The 24,347-nt window shown below is 37.5% G+C and overlaps 5 protein-coding genes across 9 annotated transcripts; 1 reads left to right on the top strand and 4 right to left on the bottom strand.

Annotated features, from left to right (window-relative positions):
• Positions 1–5,296: 5,296 nt before the first annotated feature.
• LOC126595736 (putative clathrin assembly protein At1g25240) lies at positions 5,297–6,768 on the bottom strand. Its single transcript, XM_050262041.1, has one exon. The coding sequence runs from the start codon at positions 6,623–6,625 to the stop codon at positions 5,360–5,362; it is 1,266 nt and encodes a 421-aa protein (XP_050117998.1). The 5' UTR covers positions 6,626–6,768; the 3' UTR covers positions 5,297–5,359.
• A 1,358-nt stretch (positions 6,769–8,126) lies between these two features.
• Positions 8,127–9,516, top strand: LOC126596912 (uncharacterized). Of its 2 annotated transcripts, none has more exons than XM_050263609.1 (3): positions 8,127–8,291; positions 8,457–8,660; positions 9,028–9,516. In XM_050263609.1, the coding sequence occupies exons 1-3, from the start codon at positions 8,250–8,252 to the stop codon at positions 9,352–9,354; spliced, it is 573 nt and encodes a 190-aa protein (XP_050119566.1). In that variant the 5' UTR covers positions 8,127–8,249; the 3' UTR covers positions 9,355–9,516. The 2 variants fall into 2 exon arrangements, with proteins under 2 accessions (XP_050119566.1, XP_050119568.1); XM_050263611.1 differs by having other exon boundaries at positions 8,134–8,291; positions 9,061–9,516.
• Positions 9,517–9,657: 141 nt separating this feature from the next.
• Positions 9,658–14,037, bottom strand: LOC126596910 (IAA-alanine resistance protein 1-like). 2 transcript variants are annotated; one of them, XM_050263606.1, is made up of 11 exons: positions 13,282–14,037; positions 12,815–12,898; positions 12,655–12,704; positions 12,343–12,394; positions 11,885–12,004; positions 11,313–11,596; positions 10,828–10,977; positions 10,621–10,728; positions 10,375–10,476; positions 10,236–10,280; positions 9,658–10,131 (listed from the first exon to the last, which is right to left on the bottom strand). In XM_050263606.1, exons 1-11 carry the CDS (start codon positions 13,646–13,648, stop codon positions 9,976–9,978), a joined length of 1,518 nt encoding a protein of 505 aa, XP_050119563.1. In that variant the 5' UTR covers positions 13,649–14,037; the 3' UTR covers positions 9,658–9,975. The 2 variants fall into 2 exon arrangements, with proteins under 2 accessions (XP_050119563.1, XP_050119564.1); XM_050263607.1 differs by having other exon boundaries at positions 13,300–14,035.
• A 395-nt stretch (positions 14,038–14,432) lies between these two features.
• On the bottom strand, positions 14,433–16,316 carry LOC126596911 (cyclin-J18). Its single transcript, XM_050263608.1, has 9 exons — positions 16,200–16,316; positions 16,030–16,109; positions 15,840–15,942; positions 15,660–15,758; positions 15,525–15,542; positions 15,356–15,426; positions 15,111–15,237; positions 14,960–15,020; positions 14,433–14,804 (listed from the first exon to the last, which is right to left on the bottom strand). Exons 1-9 carry the CDS (start codon positions 16,272–16,274, stop codon positions 14,719–14,721), a joined length of 720 nt encoding a protein of 239 aa, XP_050119565.1. The 5' UTR covers positions 16,275–16,316; the 3' UTR covers positions 14,433–14,718.
• A 3,020-nt stretch (positions 16,317–19,336) lies between these two features.
• On the bottom strand, positions 19,337–22,569 carry LOC126597112 (type IV inositol polyphosphate 5-phosphatase 9). Of its 3 annotated transcripts, XM_050263884.1 has the most exons (9): positions 22,367–22,567; positions 22,017–22,210; positions 21,776–21,874; positions 21,406–21,676; positions 20,990–21,174; positions 20,081–20,189; positions 19,820–19,971; positions 19,626–19,710; positions 19,529–19,552 (listed from the first exon to the last, which is right to left on the bottom strand). In XM_050263884.1, the coding sequence occupies exons 1-9, from the start codon at positions 22,385–22,387 to the stop codon at positions 19,544–19,546; spliced, it is 1,125 nt and encodes a 374-aa protein (XP_050119841.1). In that variant the 5' UTR covers positions 22,388–22,567; the 3' UTR covers positions 19,529–19,543. The 3 variants fall into 3 exon arrangements, with proteins under 3 accessions (XP_050119840.1, XP_050119839.1, XP_050119841.1); XM_050263883.1 differs by having other exon boundaries at positions 19,337–19,710; positions 19,820–19,959; positions 22,367–22,569; XM_050263882.1 differs by having other exon boundaries at positions 19,337–19,710; positions 22,367–22,569.
• Positions 22,570–24,347: the final 1,778 nt, after the last annotated feature.

Here is a 24,347-nt window from a genome sequence, read left to right on the forward strand (position 1 = left end):
TCTTCGGAATGTTCTAAATTAATTTGCGTCGAAAATGTCCGGAGTGTCTTAAAATCAATCTTAGGAAACATGTGGTGGGACGAGAATGACTCGAATTTTGGCATGTAATGAATCTTGTATAAATTCTCATCCATTGGAAAATGTTGGCTATAACTAAGTTTATGTGGAAAAATTGAAATTTTTAGTTTCAGAAAATTTTCGCATGAGAGTTCAGAAAACATGTAGCAAGACCTGTGGATGTGATCTTACTATGTATTCAATCCCGAAATTATTTTTATTGATTTTCAAATTTGAAAAATATAAAAAAAAATGGAACTAATAGTGGGCCCCTCAAGAGATTTGTAGGTGTCGAAAATCATCAAAATGTCTTAAATTAAATTAGGAAACATGTGGTGCGATTAAAATAACTTGAATTTTGGCTTATTATAAATCTTGTTAAAATTCTCAAAATCAATTGAAAAACGTGGGTTATAACTCACAATTTTTGTGAAAAAATTGAAATTTTCAGTTTTAGGAATAATTTGCCCGGGGGGGGTGTAACGGAAAATGTTCCAAGACTTTTGGATGTGATCTTACAATTTATAGGTCCCAAAATTATTTTTTTATTGATTTTTAAAGTTGAAAAATAAAAAAAAAAATATAAACCAATAGGGGGTTTCCCAAATATAATTTTATGTGTCGAAAATCTTGGGAATGCTAAATTAATTTTAGGAAATATGTGCTGTGACGAGAATAACTCGAATTTTGGCTTATAATGAATCTTGTATAAATTCTCAAAATCGATTGGAAAACGTTGGTTATAATTCATATAGTTTTTGTGAAACACATTGAAACTTTTAGTTTTAAAAAAATATTTTGCAGTGAAAAGTTTTTGGTTTGAATCTCACGAATGACGAATTCAATACCAAATTAGGTTGCTCATTGTGTGGCTTAGTCGAACTCCCCCTTCCCTTAATGTAAAATATATTGTTGTACTAAAAAAAAAGTAAAATATTACAAGACCCTTGGATGTGATCATATCATTTATTAGGCCAAGGACCTATTTTTTATTGATATTTAACATTGACAAATAGATAATATTATGAACTAATAGCGGTGCCCCTAAAGAGATTTGTAGGTGTTGAAAATCTTCGGAATGTCCTATATTAATTTTGGAAAACATGTGGTGCGATTAGAATGACTCAAATTTTGGCTTATAATAAATCTTGTAAAAATTCTCAAATTTTGTGTAAAGTGAAGGAAAACGTTGCAAGACATGTGGATGTGATTCTACCATTAATTAGGTCCTGAAATTATTTTTTATTGATTTTTAAATTTGATTTTTTTTAAATACTATAAACTAATAGGGGGTCTCCCAAATATACTTTTATGAAATGAAAAATCTTCGGAATGGTCTAAATTAATTTTAGGAAACATGTGATGCAACGAGAATGAATCGAATTTTGGATTATAATGAATCTTGTATAAATTTTCAAAATTGAATGGAAAACGTAACTCGCTGTGAAAAAATAATTGAAATTTTTAGTATGAGGAAATTTTTTGCATGGGAGTTAATAAGGAAAATGTTATAAGACCTTTTGTGAAGTCTAGTTTTATTGTTTGGCTTCTTTGGTCAAATGTTGTAAATTGTACCACACATGCTCTAATTAGATTTAGGGTTAATTGCTTTGGGATCTTGTTGCTGGAAATATCACTTCAAGAGTAAAACTTCGTACATCAAATGTTTGTTCATTCATATGCATCTCATGCCCTTATTTCCAGTACATTCTATCTAGTGGTTCGTCAAAACTTCTTGCTACTTTTACGCGAGCTGAGCACACACTTTAAGACAACCCACATGGGCCATTTGACAGCTTTTTCCCGAAAATGGTTTTTCAGCCCTAGATTTGTCCAAATTGCTTTTGCACATGACACGTGGGTTTTCTGGTCCCCTTTCTGTTTGAACATCAAACCCTTTATATAAACATCAAGCTAGGGTTCAATTGGTTTTTAGGGTTGAGATTGGAAAAGTTTTTTAGAGCTTTATTTTCATCTCCATCTCAGACCTCCTAGAGCATCAAGCATATTTTATGGGTAATTTTCTTCATTGAATATTTCTAAACCTATCTTTGAAATTGCTTGCTTAAATTCGTTTTATATGCTCATCTGCTTTGGCTAGGATTTTTACATTTTCAGGTAAGAGTTGATTTTAACTTTGAGCTACCTCTTGTGTTCTTTATTGAAACCTTAGCCATTTAACTATGTTCATGCATCAAACACCCAATCACTGCATATTAGGGTAGCATTGTCTTTATGGTTTTGTTTTAATTTGGTGGTCAAGTTTTTCAAGTTTCAAATCTTTAAACTGATATCTTTTTGGATTCGCATCAGTTTCATCTTTCAAGTGTTTGACTGGTGAAAATGACTAGACAATTGAATCCAGATTTGCATCAACTTCATCGTGATATCATTTGCATAAGTTGATTGGATTTCAATGTCATAAGGTGAAGAGTTTAAGAGGAGCTGCCACTTTGTGAAGACCAAAGAAATCTATCTCGTGAAAGGCAAGGTTGCACAAAGGTATAAGTTGCTCCATAGATATAAATCTAGGAATTGAGTTTGTGTGGTTGCTTTGTATGAATCTTGATTTCATTAGTGGATTGGACTCAGCAGAGAGTCCCCGGTTTTTTAACCTAGAGATGGGTTTTTCCGGCCAAAAACTTCTTGCGTTCTTTGTCTCTTAAACTTGTCCACATATTTTATTTACTTGCATATGTTTCATGCATCATATGAATTGTTATTTTGTCACATCCCAGACCGGCTCCGCTGTATCACTATATTGTCCGCTTTGGGCCCCGACCACACCCTCATGGTTTTGTTTCTAGGAACTCACACGATAACTTCACAAGGGGTCACCCTCCTGGGAATGCTCTTGTCCGAACTCGCTTAACTTCGGAGTTCCGATGGAATCCGAAGCCAGTGAGTTCCCAAAAGGCCTTGTGCTATAGGAGGTGGACATGTACATATAAGGCACATCACCCTCTCTCCGTTGGTCGATGTGAGATGTAACAATCCACCCCTATAGGGGCTCGACGTCCTCGTTGGCACACTCGCACCGAACGGTAGAATGGCTCTGATACCATTCTATCACATCCTAGACCGGCTCCGCCGTAGCACGATTCCGCTTTGGGCCTCGACCAAACCCTCACGATTTTGTTTCTAGGAACTCACACAAGAACTTCCCAGGAGGTTACCCATCCTGGGAATGCTCTCGCCCTAATTCGCTTAACTTCGAAGTTCCAATGGAATCTAAAACCAGTGAGTTCCCAAAATGCCTCATGCTATAGGAGGTGGGTATGTACATATAAGACACATCACCCCCTCTCTGTTGGTCGATGTGGGATGTAGCATATTTGATATGTGTTAGGGACCAAGTTTACACTGCATATTATGAGCAACGAATTGATTTGTTGTTGACTAAGATAACTCGTAGTGAACTAAGTTTGATTCGTAGATTTGCGTTTGATTAACCGATGAATCTGTACTTAGTTGACTGGTGAGCTTGATTAGTCAATCCAGCATATTTGAATTCATAATTGCTTTGTTATTGCTGTTTGCATAATGAACAGATATGTAAATGTGTTCAAGCTTAGGAATTATTGTTCTGAAACTAATCTGGGCAGAATCTGATTAGTTGAACGTATTGGTCCGTTATGTTTTGTTCTTACAACTGCACTTTATACCACTGACTAACTTGTAACTAGTTGACTAGTCTACTGCACAAAGTTAATTTTTATTTGCAAGATATTCCGTCTAGTACCCAAAAGAGATTTGAACATTGAAAATTTTAACATTGAAAATTTTAAAAAGTAATATGAACTAAAAGCAAGGCCCAAAAGAGATTTGAAAATCTTCTAAATGTCCTAGTTAATTTTGAAAAACATATGGTGCTATTAGAATTACTCAAATTTTGGCTTATCATAAATCTTGTTAAAATTCTCAAAATCAACTAGAAACGTGGGTAACTCACACTTTTTGTGTAAAATTTCAAATTTTTAGTTTTAGGAAATATTTTGCATGGGTGTGAAGGAAAACTTTGGAAGACATGTGGATGTGATCCTAACATTAATTAGGTCCTAAAATTATATTTTATTGTTTTAAAGTTGAAATTTTTTAAAATAATATAAACTAATAGGGGGTCTCCCATGTAACATCCTACATTGACCAACAGAGAGGGGGTGATGTGCTTTATATGTACATGCTCACCTCCATATAGCATAAGGTCTTTTGGGGCCTCATTGGCTTCGAGTTCCATCGGAACTCCGAAGTTAAGCGAGTTCGAACGAGAGCATTCATAGGATGAGTGACTTACTAGATCTCGCGTGGGTTCCCAGAAACAAAACCCTGAGGGCGTGGTGGGGGCCCAAAGCGGACAATATCATGCAACAGCGGAGCCGGTCTGGTATGTGACAAAATTGTATCAGAGCCACTTTACCGTGTGGTGCGAGTGTACCGACGAGGACGTCGTGCCCCTAAGGGGGGTGGATTGTAAGTTGTAACATCCCACATTGACTAATGAAGAGGGAGTGATGAGCCTTATATGTACATGCCCACCTCCATATAGCACGAGGCTTTTTGAGGACTCACTGGCTTCGAGTTCCATCGGAATCGGAACTCCGAAGTTAAGCGAGTTTGGACGAGAGCATTCCCATGATGGGTGACCCACTGGGACGTTCTCTCGTGAGTTCCCAGAAACAAAACCGTGAGGGCGTGGTCGAGGCCCCAAGCGGACAATATCGTGCTACGACGAAATTGGTCTGGGATGTGACATCCCAAATATAATTTTATGACACGGAAATCTTCGAAATGGTCTAAATTAATTTAGGAAACATGTGATGCGACGAGAATGACTCGAATTTTTCCTTATAATGAATCTTGTATAAATTCTCAAAATCGAATGGAAAACGTGACCCACAGTTTTTGTGAAAAAAATTGAAATTTTTAGTTTTAGGAAATATTTTGCGTGGAAGTTAAGGAAAATGTTACAAGAGATTTGGATGTGATCCTATCATTTATTAGGTCCGAAAACTATTATTCCAGCTAACAATTCACAGATGGCATACCTGCACATACGTAATAGTAATTGATCAAATTAATATGATGATTAACAAGTAAAACAAAAAAAGAATGACGAAGAATCAGGCCCAAAAAATTAATCTACAATGAATATCAGTAAGGCCCAAGGGGGAAGAATATAAGATCCACAAAAATTGGGAGAATATGATGATGAATTAAGCTGCGCTGGGGAGCAAGGGAATTAATCAAACGCTGTCCAACATTTTTTTTATTCCAACAACAACATCAACAACAATAATTATCGTCAGAAACTAATCAAATCTGGAAGAACTTGGTGGTTATATGCAGTAGGTACAGGATGATGATATGGTATTCTATTTTTCGACGACGGCGCAAAAGGGTTTCTATATTGTCCTTGTCCCCCGACACCGATAGCACTACTGCTCGTAGTATTGTAGCTGTATCCGCTCACATCGGAGAATCCAGATGTATCTGCGCTCACCCAGCTGATCAAATCCTCTTCAAACACCTCCCATTTGTCCGTAATTATCGTCTTGGATTTCTTCGCCGGTTTCTGCATGGCCACGATCGCTTTGTCCTCCTCCATCTGCGCCGCCGCCATCCGGTCGCATTCCATGAAGCTTTCCTTCCTTTTGGACGCTTGGTTGATTATCCGTTCGAGGTCTCTGATATCCTCTTCCGGGATCTGTTCGACTTTAGGACAATCCGCCGTGCTGAGGATCCCCATATCCATGCAGTATTCGAGGTACAGTGAGAGCTCCTCCCCTTGAACCCCCGCCTTCTGAACCACCCCGAGCGCCATCTGCGCCTCCTGCTTGCCTGGGGCATCGTAAATCCTCAACAGCGCGCCGGCAATCCCTTTGCAGACTCTGCTGTACACGTCGAAGATCTCCGTCAGCAAACAAATCATTGCTTCGGAAATAAGATAAACCTTGTTGTTATTGTATGTGTGATTATTAGTGCGATGCGGACTAATCGCTTCCGGCTTGATCTCGAGAAGCATGTCGAGCAACGACTGCCACTTTTGCAATCGCCCGAGCTCCTCCAGCAGCGGCGGCTCCTCCTGGTCGGACTTGCTGTTGTTCTTCTTCACCAACGTGCTAAAAAATGAGGATCTCTGATCCAAGTACGTAAAATAAGCGCGGACAAACGCGTCGTACGCCCATGTCTTGCTGGGCTTAGAATGTTTGTCGCAGAAGTTAGAAAGGTCGAACGGCAGCCGGCCGATCTTTTGGACGGAGAGGATTTTGCAGCAGAAAATGCCGTGCATGAGCATTAGGCCTTTGAGAGCGACGACCCAAGAGTGAGTTTTCTCCATGCGTGTGGAGAGCGCGTAAAGGAGGGGCTTGAGGTAGAGCGGAGAGGTGCGGACCCATTGGTACACCCTGTGGAAATTCTTGTAATCGACTGTGGCCTCGTCGTGGCTGGTGGCTTTGATGATGATGGCCTCCAAATCGGGGTTGCGGAACGACGTCCGCCGTGAGATGGTGGCCACCCAGATGCTGTTCCGGTCTTTGATTAGCCCGGCAGCCTTTTTCCACAGTTTCATTTCCCTCCTCTCTCTCTCTCTCTCTCTCTCTCTCTCTCTCTCTCTCTAATTCTAATTTGTCACCAGCACTTTCTCATGCAAACCCTCCTTTCCCTTATTTTAGCTCTCTAATTACATTGTTTTTGTTTGTTTTTCCAATTGGACAGACAGCCTGTGGCTATATTTGGGAGGTGTATAAAATGGGAATAAAATATTTTTTGAGTGATTTTCCAAATAAAACGAGTGATGGAATCTCAACGAACAGAAGAGCAGCATTGGCTGGCTGTTATTTTTTTCACCAGAATAAGAAAGATACATCTAGATGTATTTGCTTTTGTTGGACTTATTCCAAAGGTTTGTTGTGCTTGTCACACGTTAATTAACTCGTTTCTATTTTTAGGAGATATACTATATACACCAATATGCCAGAGAGGATCCATTAAAATTCCTATGAGAGTCGTGTTCATATACTCAAACACCGAAATTTTTTAGAATGGCCGTTCAATAACGGGAGTCAAGTCTTCAATAATTAAAGATTTAACGGTCACAGATGTTGGTCTATATTGCGTCCATGCTAAACAAACTCACTTATAAACGATAATGTTGCTTAGACATACCAAATTGACCACATCTCTCATAGAGTTTAAGACAATGATTGTAGTTATATGTGAGACCCACAAGTATAGAGAGGTGGTTTCTAATATAATCAGTTTTGTTTGTCTAAATGTTTTTTATGAGTTGCTTCTTCATAAAAATTCAATAATACTTGTTGAAATCGACAAATTGTAAGATCTAAAGAAATTGAAAAATTAAATTTCTTTCAAGAACTGTAAGCAATATAACGCATGCTGTAACAAGTCGTCAAAGCAATAATAACAACTTTTAAGCACATTTTGACAAACTATATATGATATATGATTAAGACTACTAGATGAGACAACAAAATCTTCTAATGATCAGGTTGTAGATACGCTATGTCTTGTGGAGAACAAATAGTAATTTTTTGGTAACTTTAGAAAACTACAAAGCATAATGCTGATTGCTTTTGTGGAGGGTACTGCATAAAGTATTATGTATTGCAATTTGCGTTGAATGAACAAATTAAGCACCTACAAAAATAAAGTGTCTTAAAATTTGGGTCTGTGTGAATGTGTTTGTGTGAGTATGAGCCTGCATTCTTAGCTTTTCATTCCTCCTACTATTCTATAGCCACATCTCTCTCTCTCTCTCTCTCTCTCTCTCATGCATTTGCTGGCTAGCTGCTTAAGTTCTGCAAACCAATGAAAAGCAGAAAGTAGGGTTATATTTTTAATCAAGCAAGCTGCATAGAGTTACTACAGTAAAAAATGTCCCTAAAAGCAACAAAGTGAAAGGGAGAAAAAAAGAGAAAGGGAGCTGCAATTAAGGGCAGGTCCCAAACCCAATAAAGAAAAGAAAAAAGGGTTCAACTAAAGTAAGCTCAGTAAATCCAAAAAGACGAAAATGGTGGGAATCTTCATTCCACTGTGCAAAATCATCCCATACCGCCACCTCTCTCTCTTTTACTCCTCCTTTTCATGCCCCTCAGCTTTCTCTTTCCTATATTTTCCTCTCTCTCTCTCTCTAAAATTTTCTCAGCTTCTGGCATGCAAGCAACAACACTACTATGAACTACATCTCTATGGGATTTTCATGTGAGGATGATTTTGTAAGTCCTCTCTTTCTCTCGCCACACACATACACTTTTCCATGGGTAATGGTTTCGATCCGCACTCATTTTCTCCTCCTGCCCTGACTTGTTTAGTGTGCAGAAATCACTTCCCTTTTCTATCCTTTCCTTGAGTAGTACTCATTGACATGAATGTTTAATCAGGACGGAAAGGAAGGCGAAGCTCCACTTTTATATGAAACGAGGGAGAATCAACACAGAAGCAGCAGGTGCATGGATGTTCATAATCATGACCATCATATGCAGGTTGAAGTCGACTTCGAGTTTTGGCCGGTGGAACATCCTCTTGAGCCACCTGATGAGGATCGCCCTGTCAAATGCCCGATGCCCGACTCTTCTGTCATTAATGTGAGCAAGTAATCTGATAGATATTTCATTCCTTCTTACATGACATTTTCCCCTTATATATGCCTTTTTTGCTTTTATCTGTAAAATTTCGTAATGAATACTTTCTTATCTCAGTCACTAGCATTACGATCTATTAACATTTCTTTTCACTTGTAAGCGAGAGACGTTCTAAGCTAAAACGTTTCTTCCTCCGGTCATTGTCTTTATATATATATATATATATTTGTTTTTTTTTTGTTTTGTTTTGTTTTGTGTGGATCTTGATGTTATTTTGTTGCTCGAATACATGGACTGAAAGGAATTTCAATACAATTAGTAGTAAAAACTTGAGGCGTATATTTAACCTCTGGCAGTGTTATATATGCAGATTGATTTTGTCTCACGTAAAATGCATTTACAGGGAGGAGGGAGGAAGGAAAAAAGGCTTTCAGAGAGCAATAGCATGCGTAAGAGGACAGAAGCATCGTCTGCGCCTGGAGCAGCTTATAGCAATCAAGGATTAATGAATCAGACGGTAGCGGCAGTGGCAACGCCGCCTCCTGTTCGAGCAGTGCGTAAGAGGCACCACCACACTCTCACCCGCGGCGACCATATGATATCACCTCTGAGAAGGATGCCACCTCTTCCTTCTCTCCCAACTCAGAGCATTACCGTCTTTCAAATGCTCCAGCAGTTCGACAAGTTCGACTCTTGAACGAAATTAAACCCAGTTTTCGTTTTTATTCAGTGATGAGAAGATCCTCTTGATATCACATATGTTGTAGCTTATAGTTAGCCCGAGCTTGGACTTTTTATGATTTCATTGTACAATCGTCTAGTTTTTCTCACTTATTTTAGGGAAAGTGATTTCCGCACACTTGCTCACCGAGACTCTTTTAACTTTCTCCCTTGATTTTCTTTGGTTTTATTCAATCCGAGGACCAAACAAAACAGGTGTGCAGGAGGAGAAAAGAGATTGCGGAAATCAGTTTCCTATTTTAAAGGAAGGGGCATAGCATATGATAACTTTTTCTCTTTCATTACAAAAATCACGTCCTATACATATATAGGTATCTGAAAGGAAAAAGACATGAAGAAACTGTAATCTCCTAAACAGGGGAGTAAAAAAGAGCAAGTTCACCGTCTTCCATGGAGAGTTGTCCACTATGGTATCACCCTCGAGAGTTTCCAGAATGATACCGCGGCAAGGTTAACCACCTTCATCTTCTCTGTCTTCCCGTCCCTTTTCCACATTCACCGCACAATTATCAGCTGTAAAACCCAGATGCCTGTGCAGCACATTTGGATAGTCCCGCTCCGGTTTCTAAACAAAGTTTCATTCAAAAAGTGATATACATAGGGCAACTCCTATGCCAAGTATCAACGCAGTTAGCTGTAAAGCCGTGCTTTTCAACGATGAGCCGCCATTGTTGTTCATTTCAGCAAGCACTCCAGCAACAGCAATGTATATAAATCCACCAGCTGTAAAACCCTGAAAATAGATTCAACAAAGTATAAAGATAATTACTTGGATCATGAAAGCCATTTATGAGCCGAATATTTAACCAGAACATTCCCGGGCTGTATTATTGTCACCTCAATCAAAGATGACTGTCCTGCATTCTGTCCCAAAATAAGAGCCTGCATCAATAGCAATGGATTACTCTCATTTCAATTATCGAAGATACTAACCAAAATGGAATAACCCTACAACAAAGTATTGACAATACTTTACCACTGCGGTTCCAAGTAGTGCCACAAGTGCTGAGAGAAAGTTGAAGAACAGAGCTTTAGATACGCTGAAACCAGACCTTACAAGAATACCAAAATCACCGACCTGAAACAAAGGTAAAACAAGCTATAAAGTTATATACCTCCAAGAACCAAGACAACAAGACTCAGATTGGATGTGACTGTTTAGCCAGCCCGCCTATCTAGACTACCTCATTACATATTAACGAACAACAGAGAGAACTCAAACCTCTTGAGGAATCTCATGTGCAAGCAAGAACAGAGTTCTAGACCACCCACCAACAGATCCATGAAGCAGGAATGCACTTCCTAAAGCCATCCCATCCGTAAAATTGTGCTGCAGTGGCAATACAAATATTTCAGTAAATAATATCTATCATGAACCACATTTTGTTTAAAGATATACAAGCTTGAGAGCAAGCAAGAAGTCACATACAACACCATCCGAGAAGAGATTGAGATAGCCGAACACAAGATTTGAGGGTGATCGAGTAGTTTCCCCTTTTGCGGACTTGGCCTCAGGAGTGGAATCATTTGCAGCATGTACATGTTGTTTATCATCGCTCCCACCAGTCCTAGTGTTTCTCTGCACAATGGAAATATGGCCATACTTAAATTGCAGTCCAGTATTAAAAGTTGATTAACAAAATTAGATTAAAATAAAGGTCGTACCCAGTGCACAAGGCTCCCGCTTTACGCAGGGTCTGGGAGAGGTGAATGTCGGCTAGCCTTACCCCCATTTATGGAGAGGCTGCTCCCAAGATTAACAAAATTAGATTGACCACAAAAAATCAGATAATGGTAAGATTCATGCAAGATGCATATAACTATATAAGCCAGTAGATGTCAAGTCTGTGCCGACTTTAAACAAAGATGAACACAAACTCTCTGAAAAACCAAGAAGCCAACTAAACTGCTTGCCTTACGAATATGAGAGTCCTGTTGAGTATTTTCAATCAAAGAATCATTTAAACCATCAGCTGTCACTTCTCCGTCAGATGACTTCTTCAGTTTCCTTCCATCTTTTCCATTAGAAGATTCTGACTGCAAGTCATCATGAGAATCATTATCATCCTTCAATTTCTTGCTGTTCTTATGATGATGATGATGATGATGATGACCATGACTCCATGCATTAGTTCCTCCAGAGTTTTCCTCAACATACCTCACTGTCTTTTCTACCAGAAGAAATAATACAATTCCCGCTGCAACAACCAATACGGTACTTTTAAAATTCAACTAAAACCAATCAGGAAGGACCTTACAATAATCGGGTACAATAAGAAGCTCAAGGAAACCAATAACACTAGGAAACGAAAGAAGGGGTTACAGCCCTACGGAGTCGTATGGAAGAAGTGATGTGCACGTAGAAACATTCATGCACACAGAAACGTACATCACATGCACCTGCCCTCGGACACCCACACAAACACAAATTCATGCAGACACGAAGCATGGTTAAGACAGCATGCAGAACACAGATTAGAACTAACCCAGGATGGATAATCCTACTGAAAGATCGTCCAAAGAATGCGAATGTGAATGCTCATGCAAATGGGAATGGGAATGGGAATGGCCTTCATGGTGGTCATGCGAGTCGGAGTGCCCTCCTCCTGCAATTAATATAAGATTCTGGATCAACTGCTGATAAATCTAAAAGGCATGCATCTTACACATTATCATTTATTAAGAAATTATACATTTTTAATTAAGGAAATTGAGAGTTCACTTACACATTGTCATAATTTAAAAGCTACTTTTTTAAAGATGGATTGTTATATGCTCTTCGCAAATTAAGATATAAGAACTTAAGAAATAATTAAATACTTGAAACGTCAGATTATATCAGGTGTAAGAACATTATATGGTATAGATTTGTACAGTGTAAGGATGAACTAAAAGATGCAAATCAACACAGGCTTCATAAACTAGTTCCAGATTATTGTCATACCAAAAGCATGTGGTAATTGATGAAGAAAAGCATCCCCCAACATTGCTCCAGCCTGCAAATGAAGTACAAATTGATTGTCAAATTCCCATTCCCATCCACTTGCTCCAACAATCTACTCCAACGGTCAAAGTTCTGTAAACTTATAGAGGCACAATTCCTAAAGCCTAAATTGGGTATTTGAATCGATGACGATCTTAACACGGATACAAGAAAACTTAAGAGTATACATATCAAATTGGTACTAAAGAGATGCAAACCGTATACAATTGGATTAGATTTTAAAACTAGATAAACAGGTCTGCAGAATCTGACCCCAAATAAAGCCAACGAATCAACAACTGCCTTGGATGGCTTCCCCTGCACTGCAATAAAGCAGTAACTTCAGTCCTGGTCATCGGCAAAGGCTTCTTGAAGCAAAAGTCATCGGCAGCGTCAATAAAAAGACAATGTAAGTAACAATTGAATCACTTACCAAATATCACTGGCAATATAATCAGGCAAATGAGGGAGGCCATGCTCACCAAAAGCGAGCACCCCAAGGAATGAATCCAGAGACCTATAAAAGATAAATAAGAATGCGGTTACAGACTCACACAATCGAGATCAGCTTATTTTGTATGACACAAACTTTAGGTGCAGCGAAAAGAAACACACAATCGGATGTGGAGCAAAATAAAACAAAGGTTTTTTCAAAAAGACAGAATCTTGTGTCATGGCTAATTCAGCAACACAGATTTCGCACTTTCGACCGTGAAATCAGATTACAAACCAGACAAGCATTATACTTTTCGCCATTTATATCAATACCAAAATGAAAATTTCCCAGCTTTTGTACCCACCAATTGGCCTCTTCAAAAATTTCAATTCGTTCAATCCACATTCGAAGCAATCAAGCAGTATAACGAAAATTAAACCAATTAAGTGCCTCACACATCATACACAATTTCGAAGAAATACCAAGAACCGAGAGCTGCGGAGCACCAAAATGCTCGTGATCGTGACCATGAACGTGCTGATGAAATTCAAATCCGTACAACTTCATGTCCTCCTCCTCCGCCAATTCCTCGGGAAGCTTCGATGTCGCCAACAATCTCTCCTCTTGGTGGCCGTGGCCGTGGCTGTGGCTGTGGCCGCTGCTGTGACCGTGGCCGTGGTCGTGGTGGTGCGCATGGCTACAGCCGTGGTGGTGAGTGTGAGGCTCGTGAACGGCAGATGCAGAGAACCCAGAAACAAAACTCAGATCCGAACAGTGCCCAACAACCAAAGCAACAGCAACCAAGACGAAACCTTTCTTACAAAGCGCCATTTTCTGAGAAACCCCAGTCGTGTGTTAAGGTGGGGTTTTATTGTAATTATCGAATTTAAGGTCGGTGTTGGTGGAGAAGTAGAAGTCTGTTTTGTCGGGAGGGAGGGCTTAAGAAGGACGGCGCTTGCAAGTGCCTTCGATGGTCACGACAACAACAGCAACAAAAAAGAGGACGATTATGCCGATTATTATGCCGAATGTCACCGCATCCATCCCCTACACTCTCTCTCCCTCCCCCTTTTCGGGCCCTTTTTTTTTCTTTATCCTTTTATTTTGTTCTCGGAATCCCCAAAAAGAACTCTGACAGCCCGGTCGCTATTCTCTCACTCCACACTCTTTGCCACTCCCGCAAGTCCACAGTCGAGAGACTCGCCCTTCTGGATTGGATTGGCCGCTCAACAAGTCCACTACTTTGTGTCATCATATCATCCAACAAATCCACAACTTTGTGTCGTATCACATTTGAGTTTTTTTGTCTGTTTGGTATTGGGGATTCCGAAAATTTGTGAATCGTGTTTATTTATTGTACATTGTACAATAAGAAATTATTTTAAATATTTTTATTTAAAATTAAACACAAATATTACTTGACAAAAACTGACTGCACGATGCATGATGAACGACACGATTCACGGATCATCTCTGTCACTAAAAGGATCGAGAGAGGATCCTGTTAGCATTGCGGGGACACCAACCTAACACGGTTACACCGTCACGTCAATAAAAATAAAAATATTTGAATAAAAAAAACCTCACATATTTTTATTTTATTAGCACAAATATCATCGTAACGGAATACCCAAATTATATAAATCAGTCGGAAATTGTTTGAGACTACTTACTAGAAGTGTTCGCATCCCTTAAATACTCCTACTGGTAAATTTGGTATTGGATTCCAACACAAGAAATCTTCAAGTTTGTCAACCAGATGTAAATTCAAAGATTTACCAGCACAAGAATTGCATCCAAGTGGTTTTGCATCTTGTTTGCACATAGAAACGAAGAAAGATTTCAATGAAATCGTACTTAACGTAACACACCATATTAGTTGCTCTGTTCAGAAGTCCTATCTAGCGAGAAGCGTCGAAAACGTGCTTAAGAATGCCTGTGACAGTATCAAGAATAAACTCTTCATCGCATCCTGTTACAAACTTAACTGCAATTAAAAGGAATAAACTCAATTAGTACCAGTGCTTTCTTTCAATTAACTGAGATGCTGCAATAGCGGTGTAAAAACGCGAAATGGTGAATAAACAAAACCTCCACAAAGCACATCACGAGAGAAAAGAGTAAGGAAACTAGAAATCTTACCCCAAGGAAGAACAGGAAATTCCAACATCTGTTTAGGTACTGTGATGATATATGAAGCAACCTGCAAAACAACATGAAAACAAAATTAGAGAACAACAAACCAAAGTTAGCAACATTTACTAGTACTAAGATTCGGTTTTGTTAAACATGCCAAGACCGATGCAGCGAGAGAGCGAGGATTGGTGTAGAGCATCGATGTCTCCTCCTTTTCGTAAAGAAGATCCATGATGTCCATGCCTGCTTCAAAGTTCACAAGTTCCCCAACTTTTGCCACTCCCCTGAACTCAAAACCCCAGGAAAGATGTATCGAAATGAGGCTAGTAATCCTCGAAAACAAGCAGATCATGAAAGGAAGAAGCTAACACTAACAGTACAATGAAGGTAACGAAAACTTACTTGAATTGGAGCAGAAGCTCTTCAAAGTGTACAAAAGCAATATTGTTCATGCCAATCTCAAAATTCACTTCCTTTGATGAAGAACATAGACAACTCTCAGCCGACTAGCACAATACAAAGCAAACAAAAAGAAAGAAGAGAGGAGAAAATCCAGAGCTTTAGAGTGTACCTGCATTAAAACCACCTCCTGTGACATGATCAACCAAAATGTAACGCACCCGATAAGAAAAAGATCAAATTTTTATGTGGAATACGTGCTTCGCGAAGCCCTTGGCAAAAATAGCACTACATATTTATGACTTACCGCTTCCAAGTAATCTCGAACGGTGTAGTGTTGCTCCTTGATGATGCTGTCCCCCAAAGACTTGAATATCTTCACAGACAAATGCGGAGAAGTGTGTATCTATCGATAAAGCATCAAATGGACATAGATTAGGATGAAAAGTCCAAGAAAATTTGCAGAGAAAAAAGATCGAAAACCTACTTTCGTTGAAATCCACAGCGAAACAAGCGCAAACAGCTGCAAATTGCTTTCTCTCAAGGGATACAAAAGCCAGTTTGCTACATCATTTGCCCGTTCCTCCAACCTTCAAATGTACATCCAAATCAAGTGAAGCCCTAATTTTAATTGAAGAAAAAACAGAAATTGAAAAATTTTAGATGGAATTACTTACCGGGACAAACATCGAGGGTAAAATCGATGAGCGAAGAGGGACAATGCGGTGTATTTCACTATCGGAGCGACTTGGAGTTGCTAAATTTTGCATTCCGGTGTGAAAATTTGAGGAAATTGAGAATAAAATCGATTAAATTCAGAGCGATAAATAATTCGAAACCGGCGTACTTGAGCAGATTCGATGAGCAAGTGAAGGAGGCGCGCTCGCAGAGGCAGCGCCGCCGCAGCGAACTCACTCTGCATCTCTCTACGCCGCCTTTGGAGTCTCTAGTTTTAGGGCGCGCGTTTTTGAAAATGGACATTTTTGCTTACTTCCGGAAGCTAACGACGGCGTTTCGGACATACGATTATTTGGGCCTCACACACTAATTCCGCCCCGTTTCGGTTGGGTCTCAAGGCCCGCGTTTGTCTTGTTCTCTTGCTGGGCTTCGGCCCTCCATGTTATCCCTTTTTTTTTTTTTTTTTTTTTTTGTCAAGTTATCCCAATTAGTTTTGGTAATGATCTTACGTCGGAATGGGAGGTGATGAGGAGTATGGTGCAGTGAATGGTTGACAAATATGAGTGTGCGTCTTAGTTTGTGTATAGGGGTGCAGCTTGGAATAATTCCGATTCTGAAAGTAAGGGTTTATCGTTAACGTTTTGCAAAACAGTTTTAGTTTTCTGAAAATTCCGAATTCGATTATAAAATTTTAGAATGAAAATTAAAAATGTTGTTTCTGATCCAATCTATTCGAAAATCACCCATATTTAGATCTACAAACTCTATTTGGTGTGGTAGATATACTTTGACCCCTTCAGGTACCAAAGAAAACCATTGTTATATCATTGTTTTAATTTGTTTTCTTTACTTTGATATTGTGGGTATGCTCTAACGTTGGTGGTGAGAATAGCTAATCTCCTACTAAACTTTTTTTTAATCTAAAAGAAAAACGAATGAATAATGGTCGTGATTAGGGAAACATGATCCATGACAATTAAATACAACTTGCTAGTCCATGTATGGCTTTTCTTTTCAAATTTATCTCCTTCAAATGAACAGCATTATTTGTTTCAAATTTATCTCCTTCAAATGAACTGCTTTATTTGTGTTCCAAATTGATTCTCGCGTGAGGAGTGGGTGTAGGCCACAAGGACAAGCAACCTGTAATAGTATTTTCTTTGAACAAGTTGTAGTTTTTCTTATCGATCATATCTTTGGTATCTGGTATATATTCTTGTTTATTAAAAATGAAGATCAGATGGATGATGGATCTTCCACTTAGCCATGCTCAAAGATATGCTGTTCCCACTACAAGACATATTTCCAAACTTCCCAATCATATATGTCATCATGTGTTTCCATTTCCTTCACTCCTTTCATTTTATCTTTTTCAATAATAAAATTGAATTTCCCGATAAATGATCATTGTTTAGTGCATTCATTTTAGAGAAATGTTAAGCGATTCTCTCAAAGTGAAACTTTTTGCCACCTCATAATTTAACAACAATTTATGTGCTAACATTATAAAATATTGTGCAAAAAATATGAGGTCACGGACACAACGAATGAGTCAGGATTTTAGCTTACAAGGGGCTCAAAAGTCGCAATCTGAAACGCTCTCTTAATCTTACAAAAATTACTTTGATGTATGGTGAGCAACCGACTATCGTCATTTGGGTCTGATATAATATCGTTCTCATCATATATCCTCTTCCTTAAACCTAAACCTGAAGCCTCTCTAACTTTCTTCCTCTCTCCCTCCATTAATCTCCAGACCAAAGTTCAACTCAAAGCTCACAAACAACAGATTGTCTGAACTCCATAGGAGCTACCAACCTAAAATCAAACCCGATGAAAAAATTAAAGTAAAAACATCTTATCAGGGCTCTAAACCTACGGAAAAACATTGAAAATCATAAGCAAAACACTAAACATTTATGCGTGAGAAAAATGTCATGATGGGCTTGGGACCATCGATCTTAATCCCTTCATAGCTCCGTCTTTGGTAGCAGAAAGTCCATGGAGAGTCCCACTTTTAAGAGTCTCCTTAGCATTTCTCTTCATTTAATTTGTCAGACACATTTTTATAGGTATCTGAAACACAATTTATGCGATGTATTATTCACATGTTATAACGAGAGTGGACAATAACTTTATATGTCTCAATTTTAGAACAACGTTACATTTACATGACTATGTTTCAAATACAACGAAAAAATTGCTCAATTCTTAAGCTGCACTAATCATTAGTAAGTTCGATTAAAATATCTGCCACAAGATATATGTGGGGGTGGTATTGGTACGATTACCATACCAAAACCCATGTACCAATTACCATATCAAACTTTTGGTATGACAAAATCTATTACCATTACCATGCCAAACTTTCGGTATACCAAATTTCAGCATGCCAAATAGTTTGGTTGGCATGGTAATGGTAATGGTAATTACCACTTTGTTTTGGGCCATTCTTTTGGGCCAAAATTTGATTTTTTTTTCAACCAAATTCAAGGCCCAAACGTGTTTTGGTCACTCTCTTTAGGTTTCTAAAACTTTCTTATTTAATTATGAGAATTTTATAGAGATTCATTTAAGAAACAAGAAGTAAACAGATGGAAGAATTGCTGAAAGAACCCAACATCCCTAAAAAAATAGTACAAAGATTCCTAAATTCCATCTCTACATTCTTTAAAATTGTACAAAAATTAACTTGATAGACGAAACCAAGGAGAAAGACATCCCAATTTGATGAAGGAGAAGATGAGATGGACTGCGAAGAGAGAGAGAGTTGCCGGAAAGGGAGCAACATAAATGAAGCCGATGCCTAGATGAATGAAAAGATGAAGAGTCGCAACGCAAGAAGGCTTGGGTTTTTTTATTGGGAACATAGAGGTTAGAGGGTGAGATGATTGGATACATGACTAGGAAAAAAATATAAAGTGCATATATAATGATAAAAATACCTAAGTATATATATAAATGAATAAATAAATGATATAATATTAATAGTAGTGGTACGGTACGGTATACCACTGGTAATGGTTTTGAATACCATTATCGTACCAAAAATGTATGGTACGGTACAAATACTATATCATTACCAATGGTACAAATTTTTTGGCACAACTTTGGTATAGTACTATTGGTAATTCGGTTGATATAGTAATTTGGCAAAAAATTTCATCCCTAGATATATGTGGGTGCATGATGGTTAGCACACAAGACCCTGGTCGCCGGTTGGGAGCATAATATATATATGTAATTAAATTTGTATTATGTATTATGATTGGACCAAAACAAAAACCTTCAATTTCATAATATTCGATCCAAATAGAAGGGGTGCTTCTTCACACCAACTTTTACTGTACATTCATGAGCCGAGTTATGTAAGCACAACTATATATTTATTATAATTATTACAAGCTTCTTAAGTAAACTAATATTTTTATGATCAAAGTTTCCAGCTTGTTGATCTCCCTTTCCATACAAAATTATGGGTGGAGGATACTTGAAACTTGCTTGATACTCCGTCTAACCTGTCTGATACAAAAAAACTATGATATCCTCTCAATGTTCTTAAAACCCCAACTTCGGCTGTAAATATTGCATTCACAGGTCTGTGATCTGACAATTTTGATTCACCTCTATTGTATACATGTTGCTTCAACCCTTCTCCACGCCAAATTATCCGATCACACCTAAAAAAACCAATAATTAAAGACAATTAATTTCATATTACGTGTTATGATAACACCACGTGTCGGTATACATATTGCATGTTACATGTAATTGTTAAGCGAAACTTACCAGGCAGGAGCACGCCTCTTTTCACCTTTCTTTCCAGGAGGACATCCATAATATACATCAGAATTTGGACAATATTTGTAAGTGGGAGCAAATTCAACAGCTCCTTCATTCCAACCTTCGAGTACTTGTCCCTCTTTGAGCTGCATCATCAGCTAATCCAAATGAAAATTGATGTCAAATTTTGAGGGAAAGAAATTAAATTATTTTTTTAAAAATAAATATTTATATAAAGTGTACAGTGCTAACGATTAAGTGGTCTACCTGATCATGTTTTAGTAAGATATTCCATGCTCTTATATCCACTAACGAACGCGTTGTTGCTTCCGGAAGGGAAATTCTATAATTCAAGTCTCCGAGGAAAATTACTCGACTGCAATATTTTTGAACCAAGCAATTAGTCACCGGTGTTGATGTATCTAATTTACAGTAGTACTTCAAAACATATTATGTATATCTGTAATTAATTAGCTAGGCTTTATATGATATTAACTTTTGACTATATATAATATATATATATATGAGAAATGATAATTAGGAGACTCTCAAAAGTGAGATTCTTCATGGACTTTCAGTCACCTCATGTTTTTTTGCACAATGTTTTATAATGTCGACACGGTAATTAACGTTAAGATGTGAAGTGTTAGAAAATTCATAAAGAATCTCACTTTTAAGAGAGTTCCTTGACTCTCATATATACATATATGAAGTCAATGTTTTAAAAAACGCATAGTTTGAATGACATGATCATATGACTAATAGACCATTTACTGTTTACTGGTATAGAGAAGTCAAGCTTTTCATGTGGTTAACATAATTAGTCCAACATGGCCATATAAAATTTGGTTAACAATTACTTAATTGTAAATAATATTATATAGAAAAAGACAAGTAGTAATAAAGATCAACAACACTACAGGTTTGTCGGCTCTATTAATTAGTTATTTGTCACGACAATTAAAAGAAGAAAAATAAACAATAATGGTGATAAGCCTTATATATATATATATATATATATATATATTGTACTTGTCCAATTGTGTTATTTTCATGCTACGTACATATATAGTGAAAAATAGATTGATTGATTAATGAGATTAATTATATATTATGTATAATAAACTAATGCAATAACGAACTGGTTTGGGCGGTTTCAAAGTTTAGTTAACATACTCATGATCTAAGATCCTTCGTGGCAAATCAAGCAAAGGGCCTCTGGGAAAACTTGTTCTGGAAAATATATCGGATATGTTAGAATTCCTCAGTTTCTCATCTCCTTCTCTACCCCCTGAAGCTAGATGAGTGCACACGAAGCAGAAGCTTGTTTCATGTAATCGAAATCTAACAGAAACCGAACCCTGCATGCATACCATAATTTTAATTAAGATAAAAAAGTAATGTACCTTTGATCATTATTATTATTTAGATCATGTATAACCTCAGGCTCTGGAATATCGATCATGAGGCTACAATATTACAAAATATCAATATTCTGCGACTTAAGAGTCTTTAAATTAAATTCAGCAGTTGTCTCTGTGTATTGTAATTTTTTTCAAAGCATAGTATGTAATAATATTAAGTCCACGTACCTTATTTCCTAGGCATCCCATGATCCCACAGCCAACACAGGAGACACTTGGATTCCGAATAAATGGACGAAGATCACTTCGAATCCAAACTGATATTAGTATCCCCACCATTTGCTTACTTACAATACAGTGGAAGTCTGGTGGTTTATTATTATTGTTGTGTCTTTTCTTGTTTAAAGCTTCTCTGATCAAGGAATTCCATTTCATGCAGATCTTACTATTTTCAGATCCTAGAACATTGGAGGCTTTCAGAGGAACGATTTCTTGAAACCTGAACAACATGAAAATTAACATATGAATCGTGAGTAATTACAACTTTTAGTTTTTTTTTTCTTTTCTTTTCTAATTTAGTATGGAATTATGTACGTACCCAAGAACATAGATGTCAGAGGATGTGTCAATCCAATCCTCCATATTCATATCTTCTTGTGGTTCCACCCCGCCAACATTCCATGTACTAACAAAAACCCTAGATGAAGAGAAAACAAAACCATACGTATGAGATGTATAAAAATACATTTTATGAAAAAAAGATACGTATTAATTGGAGTACTAATCATGGTGGACCAGGGAAAACAATTTCGGGATCGAGTTGGTATATAAATACATACTTGTACTTGTGTGTGTTAGTGTCCTTGTGATGATTGACGACGGTAGAGGTAAGGTTTGAAGACGGTTGATCAACACTTGGTGTTTCCAGTATTAATTCCTCCGAGACCTCGTTGCTTGGAAAATCTGCTACAAAGTTGTTGCTTCCCAATTGCTTTCTCAGAATCTTGTTTGCCACTAATCTAGGCCACATCACCTGATCAAGGGAAACATAAATATTAATATTGTTATAAGCATTTTATGCATGTATATGTGTGTGTGTGTGTGTGTGTGTACATACATGTATATATATAGATATGGAGGAGGAAAAATATCAACGGGATGCCTAAAAGGTAGAGACGAAGGTGCTCACTTCTCCTGGCTTTCTAGCCATGGACAGAGAGAAAGAGGGGAAGAGTTGAAGTATTTGATGCTAGAGAGGGAAGGAGAAAGGTCGGATAGACGATGCCAAAACAGATAAAAATTAAAGAAATGCAGAGAGATAATCATGCATGCCGCAAGACCACTGCAAGTTGGGGTGATTTGGAGGAGTTGCTCTTAACTAAAGCGACGTGGATGGTTTCAAGGATAGAAAATGCAGCAACCGTTAAAAAGAAGTGGCTGCATTGCTTGTATATATATATATATATATATATATATATATATATATATATATATATATATATATATTCGTTGAGAGTTCTCAAAAAAAAAAAAATATATATATATATATATATATATATATATTCGTTGAGAGAGAGGGAGAGAGAGAGAGAGTAAGGAGAAAACACGGGTCTCTGCAGGCATGAATTTTTTCTGTTTCCTTACGGCATAACTTGAAGGATATGATATGCTTTTGCAGAATTGTTTAAGCAAGGGGTGCATGCAAGTGGGCGTGCTCCATCTTCAACCATTATGGAAAACAGATGAGCATCAGTATAAAAAAAAAACCTAATTTTTTTTTGTAACGTGTCAACCGCTTACTGGTGATCAAAATGTCCTTACGTCGTCGATGCCACCTCCTACTCCAACTCTGAAGTTACCTTGCAGTCATCACTCTCTAGGCTCTATATTGGTTTCTCATCCCGATCATCTGGTTAAAACGGCCTTGCAGTCATCGCCCCCTCAATTCAAACACGTAAACCCCAAATCTCCACAAATACTGCGTTGTTTCCCTCGCGGCCCCCTCCTTCAGCCTCGATCTGCTCCGGCTCTTTCTCCTTCGGCCCGTCTGTTCAATTCCCAATCACAAACCCGCAACGCACCAAAGGTATAGCGCGGTTTAGTTATTTTCTTTTTATTTAATATAATTTTTAATTTAGTAGATGCCATTTTGTGTGATATTGGTTTGATATTAGGGTGATATTGGTTTTTTTTTTCTTTTTACAAATATTGTTTTAATTTGTTTTCAGTTTTCTAGAGATATAAGGAGTATGTCTCTTTTTCTATTTTCTATTAGGGTTAGATTGCTTTCTTATTAGTTTCAGAATGAAGTCTTTATAAATACACCTTGTAACTTAATATAAAAGTTAAATCGTTATAAGATGCAGTCCTTTCGTTATATAGTCGTCTTGACCATATTGTGGTCTTATTCTTTATTGTAGTCAATAAAATTGGAATCACAGTTTGTAATTAGTTTTTCTTCTTTTCTAGTCCTTTGTTTTGTTAACAGTTTGGCTGCTATTTAGTAGCCTTGGGGAGCAAGGCAGCTTTTGTTTTGTTTGCTGCGGGTAAAAACTAATTGGATTGAATTATAATTTTTGAAGATATATATAATTTAATTTGCAAGATGTCAGATACATACTTTATATTTGTATCAAACTAGAAAAAAAAATTATATATATCTATGTATATATATTTCACATATAGACACTGAGAAGACACATCCAAAAATAGGGGCACTCAGTACTGTTGACTCTCTCATTGATAACACAAACATGTTTCCAAAAAGCTGATTTAATTAAAGGTATGGTCTGATGTATTCAGCTGGCTGGAATATCATATCAGGGATGGCCTCAGAGCATGCAATATGCAAGTCGTTTGTAGAATTGTAGTTCGAGTTTTTCCAGAGCCGCCGGCAGAAATTCACAAGTTGGTGTATAAACAAATTAAATGGATTTAAAATTAATGGTACGTGACCATCGACCAGTATCTTAACCTAACATTGAAGTGTATACTATACTTTCCAATCACAATGCAACTTGTTCACAAGATTCCAATTTTAAATCATCCGGCAAAAACAGCAATTTTAACAACTCCAATCAAATAAAAAAATTGTATAGTTTAACACCACTAATTATATATACTCGTTAAACTATCATAATCAACCAATATCAATGGGTTCATAATTTACA

The sequence above is a fragment of the Malus sylvestris genome, chromosome 13 (genome assembly GCF_916048215.2).
Source record: "Malus sylvestris chromosome 13, drMalSylv7.2, whole genome shotgun sequence".
Classification (NCBI taxonomy): domain Eukaryota; kingdom Viridiplantae; phylum Streptophyta; class Magnoliopsida; order Rosales; family Rosaceae; genus Malus; species Malus sylvestris.